The sequence below is a fragment of the Buceros rhinoceros genome, unplaced genomic scaffold (assembly GCF_000710305.1).
Source record: "Buceros rhinoceros silvestris isolate BGI_N320 unplaced genomic scaffold, ASM71030v1 scaffold1206, whole genome shotgun sequence".
NCBI classification, from domain to species: Eukaryota; Metazoa; Chordata; class Aves; order Bucerotiformes; family Bucerotidae; genus Buceros; species Buceros rhinoceros.
This window is the reverse complement of record NW_010416685.1, coordinates 1-6,207: the sequence shown is the minus strand read 5'-3', so window position 1 is coordinate 6,207 and position 6,207 is coordinate 1. Positions and strand designations below refer to the sequence as shown.

Genomic DNA, 6,207 nt, shown 5'->3' with positions numbered 1-6,207 from the left:
AATGATGACACATTTCTGAGCAGCGTAATATACAATGTCATGGCATGTGTTAACAAGATGGGGAAAAATATTTTTCCAACATTCATAACTTTAACGAGCCTAAGAGAAATGACTGGAAATCACACTGAACAGCCTCCTGAGAGAGAAACAAACTATATGGAGAATCAAATTAGTAAGAACCACAGTGAAGGGAATTCCAGATTGTTTTCATGGACAATTTTGGTGGGTGTGTTCAGAAAGATGTAGTCCATTTCCTATATACCTAAGGCGTATTTGGACTATGTAGCCTTTGGCAAAGGGCATAACTCAAAGACAAAACAACTTGATGAACAGGAACAAATATGAAAATGAAAATACAGCATTGGTCTTCACTGGTTATTTGCAGAAGCAGGCATGGTTTTGCAAGATTAGCTCAAACAAGCTCCATTCAGGAGGAACTTTCTTCTGCTCCCTCAGAGCAGGTCTTGCGGGTCCAAGCCTACAAAACCACTCTGTCACACGTTTCACAGCCAAAGGTGGTTTTCTCGAACGGTCAGCCTCAGCTAGGACAGCCCCGTCAGCCTCAGCAGGAGCGGCTCACAAAGGTAGGGGGCGGCTGCTCTCGGTTGCTGGGCCTGGCATTAATCCCGGCAGCCCTTGTCCGCTGCCATCTGTTTCTTCACCTGAAATATGCTCAGCTGGTCACTCTTCCAGTATCTATATCATTCCACTGTTTTTTTGTTGGGGTTGGTTTTTTTTTTGGTCATAAAAGGGTAATGTGCAAAGTAAGGTCATAAATACATCACACAGGGACAGTCTTTCTGCGACACTGTAACGACAGTGCTGTAGAGATTTAAACTGCAGACTATTTCAACAGGCACAGGGAGGCAAGCTCTCTGAATTAATATTAAACGAGCCATGACGTGCAAAATGTAAAATGTTTGGGTTCAGCATTAAACCTTGTGTGTGAGTGTATGTATATATTTCTTTTTTTCCCCCCTGGTTTGGTTCACTGTGAGCTTACACCCATTTCGTTAAGTGGCAGCTGGAGAGGCTTAATGCTCTGCTTAGTTCCATTACTGCCCCAACCCTCCCTTTACTCCAGATCTTAAAAAAACAGTAAAATACCTTGAGGGGGTGGGATGCGACATCTGAGGAAGTCCTGAGCAGCCCCTGCCGGTGTTCAGTTGGGAAATGAAGAAGAGAAGGCCTACAGTGAAATGCGGCCAGCCCACCTGGCCCGCTCAGGGACAGGGAGGTAAGGGCAGGTTCCCAGGGTGGGGATGGTGCAGATGAGCAGCCTCAGTGGGTTGTGGCGCACATCAACTGCGGACACTTAAAACCTGGGTGTCAGGTCCTCAGAATTGTGACCGAGTGTTAAGGAAGTGAGTAAATTGCTTCAGGCTGTTTTAAAGGGACTATAAAATAGAATTCTCTCCATTCATTTCTCTCAAGCTTGTTTTAAGAGTCAGCATCAACAGTCTTTATTTTCAGTGCATTGTTATTACTTGCGTAGAGACATAGGTGTATGCTGCCTTTCCTGGACCAAAAGGTAACACCTTCACCTCTCATCTTCCATGTGACATAGCTAAACTTAGAGGACAGTGTTATATTCCAATAGCAAGTGAAGCCCAAGGTCTGGCTGGTCCTACACCTAATTACGCGTAGGGGTGAGAGCTAAACTCTGCAGAATGTGGTGTAAACCAGCAATTACAGTGGTGAGGAGCTACTTTCTTGTCTCAGGCAGTTTACTGATTGCTGAAGTGGTCAGGGAAAAAATTTATCCTGCCTCGTACATCAACGAAGGAGTAATTCACAAATTCGGTATTTTTTTTAGATATTCCTATATGCTGAGTGAAAAACCAGAAATGACCCTGCTGTACATATATTCTTGTGTCAATCTGTAATTAATATTTTTAACAGGCTGTCATTGTTTCATTTCAGAGGCTCCCTTCCCTTTGTTTGTTATAAGGGATGCATGCAACCTGGTTCACATTTTTCTCTACCATTTTTATTGTATTATAAACCTCTTTCTGTCTTGGCCTGTGATTAACATTCTCACAAAAGCAAATCTAATTTTGTAGTGGCTCTCATGTGGAAGTCTTTCTGTGACGAAACTGTTGCCACTCTCTGTGTGGATAGACCCAATACAAGGATATGGCATCTAAATACGACACCCACACGCTTTCCTCGTGTGCTGTTTCGACCATGACTGTTGTGGCAGACATCGCTACTGAGCTGCACAAATTAAAGAAACAAAGACCATTCTGCACGGACTGTAGCATCCATGTGAAGAAAAGTGTATAGGATCATTATTTGAACTATCAGCTTAACCCAGTAATGTAAAAAGATAAACATGCACCTTTAATATCATTGAACCAGCACTACTGAAGTTACTCCTTGGCATAGTTGTGTAATCACGTAGGCACTGCTTTGGATTTTTGTAATCAAATTGAGAGAGAAATCCTCCCGCATATGAAACATGTCACTCAGCTGTGCTAACATGCATGCATCCCATGTCTTTACGAGTAGAGTCTGTATATGGCTATTCCATGTCCACAGATATGTCTGTATTTTAGTTAAATGACTCAAAATGACTTACTATTTTTATGCGTTAAGGGCTGGCTGGAATACCAAAGGTTTACTTTCAGCATAAATCTGTGAGGAGATATTTATAAAATATATTTCTTGCACCAGCAAGACTAAAAAGCAAACCACACTGAAAAAATGAAAACTAATATACACTTTATATTTTGTTTTGTTTTAAAAACTAAACCAAGGTTGACTTTCCATTTAGCTCAGAGTGCATCACTTTGAAGCCTCGTGTTTTGTTAACAAGGGTGAACGTTACATGCTCTTAGCTCCTTTTTGTCTTTGCAACTAGTAAACTGAGTACTTTTGGACCTCTTCTTTACCATCATGTAACGCTCCTGAATTCCTCCTCCACAGAGCGTAGAACATTCTGTCCAAGCAGTCCATGGTTTCAGCCTACAAACTGAAAAAGCAAGTCATTTGGTTAAGTTGTTATTTCCAATTAACCTGTATCTCAACATGTACCACTATGCACGTGTGCAGACTTGCACCTTCTGAATCTAAGGTAGTGCATTGCCTAGTTTATTACAGCAGGAATTAAGAAACCCTAGTTGAGAATAACCGAGGTGCATCTGTCAAACCGAAAAAATGTATTGAAAAAAATTTACTGTCTACATTCTGAAAGATAAAATTAAGAAACTGTTATGTCAGACAAGCATGAACCACAGCTTAGGAGTAACTCATCTCCAGATAATATAAACTATGCCACAAGTTAATATGTTTTATTGATTTAAGACATCAGTGCTTGTTAATACTGTCCCTTAAAGGACAGAAGCAGTCTGGATTATCGAGGTGGAAACCAGTTCAGTTTTGATATTCAGCACTGGATCCAGCACCATGTACTTCCAAAGTTCAAAGGTAATCAAATGCAAAGATTAATGACCCAGTTCTGCAGAAATTGCAATCAGTCGGTCCTTTGCCAGGTCTAAATTCTAGATTTGTCACGCTCTGCGCTTTGTAGCGAAGAAGCTCAAATGGTCTCAGCGATGGAACGGGGACAGCGGTGAGTCTTTCTCCACTGGGCCCTAAACACAGGTTGCACGTTCTTGGCTGTAGGCAAAACCCAGAAGTGGCTTATGCTTTATTGCTAAAACTTTCCCTAGACTGAAATGCTGGACGTGCTCTCGCAGCACGGAGCTATGCAGAAAAGGCAGGCAGACACCAGCATGGTAAAACACGGCTTCGTGCTCACCTGGATATTGCTCACTTTCTATATTTTTTTTTGCTTGTTCACTTCTCCGTTTCTCCCGGGCCTCTTTCCAGCGCCGTTTCTCCATACCTGGGCCTCTCAGGCATTTCCTTACTCGACACTTTGTACGTTGGACAGTTTCTGGGCATGCTGTTCCTCCAAACTGAGGTTCTATTTTAATCATTCTTGTCCTGATCATGTGGCCCTTTCCACACGAGGTGTTGCATTCGGACCACTGGGACCACTCTGTTAGCTCACAGTCAATGGCTGCAAGGAAGGAAGGAAGAATATTTCACAGTAAAGCTGTGAGATCTAAAGATAAGGTCAAGAAGAAACACACGGATATGCCTAATGAGGTTTTTTTCATCTTAAACACATAAATGCAGCTTAAGCCTCTAGTCTCTTTGGCAAATTTTGTGAGGCTACCTGTCAAAATCTTCTGAGTCCATTCCTAGCAGAACTATTACCTGTCACTTTCCTCAATTTTTTTTTGAGAGTGGTGCTGGCAGACCACTAAAATTACAAAACCCATATAAATAGTTCTTCCGTGCCTGATTCGGTTTTCCATTCTGTACACCCATACATCTATTTCATAATGAAAAGCTGTTAAAAATTGGGTTATATTTACAAAGAATGAGACTTAAGCCTTGCTTTACTGGTGGTGTTATGCTATAAGCAGGATTCACTAATATCGTTATGTCTTCAAAGTTTTCTTTTCAGCACTGCTTAAAACTTACAGCCCCAGTGAATAATAATCAAAATGATATTTCACGTTATTATAGAAAAGCTGAATTAGCAAATTACAGTGTAAAAGCTTTTTCTAGCCAACACTTACTGTGAAAAATAATGTAATTAGTTATAAAGCCTCATAAACCAGCTGGCAACAGGATGCTTAAAGCAATTGTGTCTTATTCACTCCGCAGTGCCTTAGGCTATCATGCTTCACAGACTGCAAAGCAACTAGAAACTTGCACCACCCAAGAAGTGGGGCATTTTAGCAGAGTTAGGTAAAAAAAAAAACCAAGGCAGCTGTGTCCACACCATCCACTGGCTCATACAATATTCCAGGTTGCACAAGGAGGTGGATCAGTAAAAAGGCTCCCCTGCGGTTCAAAGGCGGAGCCTCTTTCATGCTCTTTCTGTGAGCTAAACAAATCACACAGGTGATTTTAATCCATTCTCCTTTTCCCTCCCTGTCTCTATAATTCTAATTTGTTTACTGTTGGTAAGTGCACAGTCTGTTGCCTAAAGTTATGATGTTGTGTTAAATATAGAGAAACTGTATAGCTAAAGCAGTCTCAGTCGTCAGTATAGAGCTGAGTAAGGCAAGCTGAAGTTAGGGCATGATCACGTTCCCGCTCTCAACAGCCAAAAGTGCACAATAATAACAATTAAAAAACCAATAACTAATAAAAAATCCTTGGAAGATAAAAATTGCATATTATGTAGGCTTAGGAGTAATACACGAATGGAAAGCTAAAACCGGAGCGAGTGAGTACTGCATCATTTGCTTATAGAGTTTGGGGAGGCAAGGCCAGCTCTCACCAGTTGTGGTCCCTCTCCAAAACAGAATCACAAAGCAGGCTCTAGCAGTCCTAGTATCAGAGGAGGGCATTTGTCTAAAATTTTCAAATTACATTTCATAACCAAAGGCAAGCAGGAAATAATTGTCCATATAATAACTTTTCTTAGAAAAAAAGAGCTGTTGTAAGCCCCTAAGAAACAATGCCAAAAACGATGGCAGAGCGTTGCCCCACAGGCTGCAGCCCGCCCAGCCAGCCTCCCCGCTCCGCACTCACGGCATTCGGGCAGCATGCACTTTTCTGCTTGTTCCAGCTCCTCGTTGCAGTCTCCGAGCTCGGCAGCAGATTTCAGCATCCTTTGCCGGGTTCGCATTCCCTTCCCACACGTCACACTGCAGTCACTCCATTCAGACCAAGGAGAGAGTAGACAGGGGATGGTATCTAATACGAAAATAGAAAAGGTAAAAAATTCTTGTTATACATAAATTACAAAGGTATGTGTTTTGAAAATAATACAGGTGGGAAATGTACTGTGTTTTATCTGTCAACTGATTATGCTTTGTTGTCACTTTGAACCAAATGCATCACAAGCTGAATGATGTTGAAGAAGCAGCTCATAAAGCACTATATTAAATTGAAGGGTTACAGACTGAGGGGTTATTGAAGAATAAATAGTTTGGTTCAGTCATAACTCCTCTAAAAAAACCTGGATAGAACTGGAAGTCAAATTGATATCTAAAATGGTGTACTTCCACATTTGATCTACCACAAAATTTTTTACTTCTTTCTGTCTTTAATAAAAATCTTAATATTTGTTAAGAAATCAAAACCAATAGTCACAGTAAGGATGAGACTGGCTGCACACAAAGGGTACCTCAATTTCTGGACTGTTCGTGGGTGTCGCGGTTTGAGAAGGGGGGCATT

At 41.3% G+C, this 6,207-nt stretch overlaps 1 protein-coding gene across 1 annotated transcript; it reads right to left on the bottom strand.

The window, feature by feature from the left end:
• Positions 1 to 2,151: 2,151 nt before the first annotated feature.
• LOC104494966 (spondin-1-like) lies at positions 2,152 to 5,718 on the bottom strand. The gene is made up of 3 exons (XM_010137874.1): positions 5,560 to 5,718; positions 3,764 to 4,027; positions 2,152 to 2,974 (listed from the first exon to the last, which is right to left on the bottom strand). Exons 1-3 carry the CDS (start codon positions 5,654 to 5,656, stop codon positions 2,811 to 2,813), a joined length of 525 nt encoding a protein of 174 aa, XP_010136176.1. The 5' UTR covers positions 5,657 to 5,718; the 3' UTR covers positions 2,152 to 2,810.
• Positions 5,719 to 6,207: the final 489 nt, after the last annotated feature.

Coding starts and splice junctions, on each gene's coding strand:
- LOC104494966 (XM_010137874.1), bottom strand. CDS start 5,656: ATGCGAACCCGGCAAAGGATGCTGAAATCTGCTGCCGAGCTCGGAGAC. Junction 4,028..5,559: donor GTGCATGCTGCCCGAATGCC/GTGAGTGCGGAG, acceptor CCTTCCTTGCAG/CCATTGACTGTGAGCTAACA. Junction 2,975..3,763: donor AGAAAGTGAGCAATATCCAG/GTGAGCACGAAG, acceptor TTGCTTTTTCAG/TTTGTAGGCTGAAACCATGG.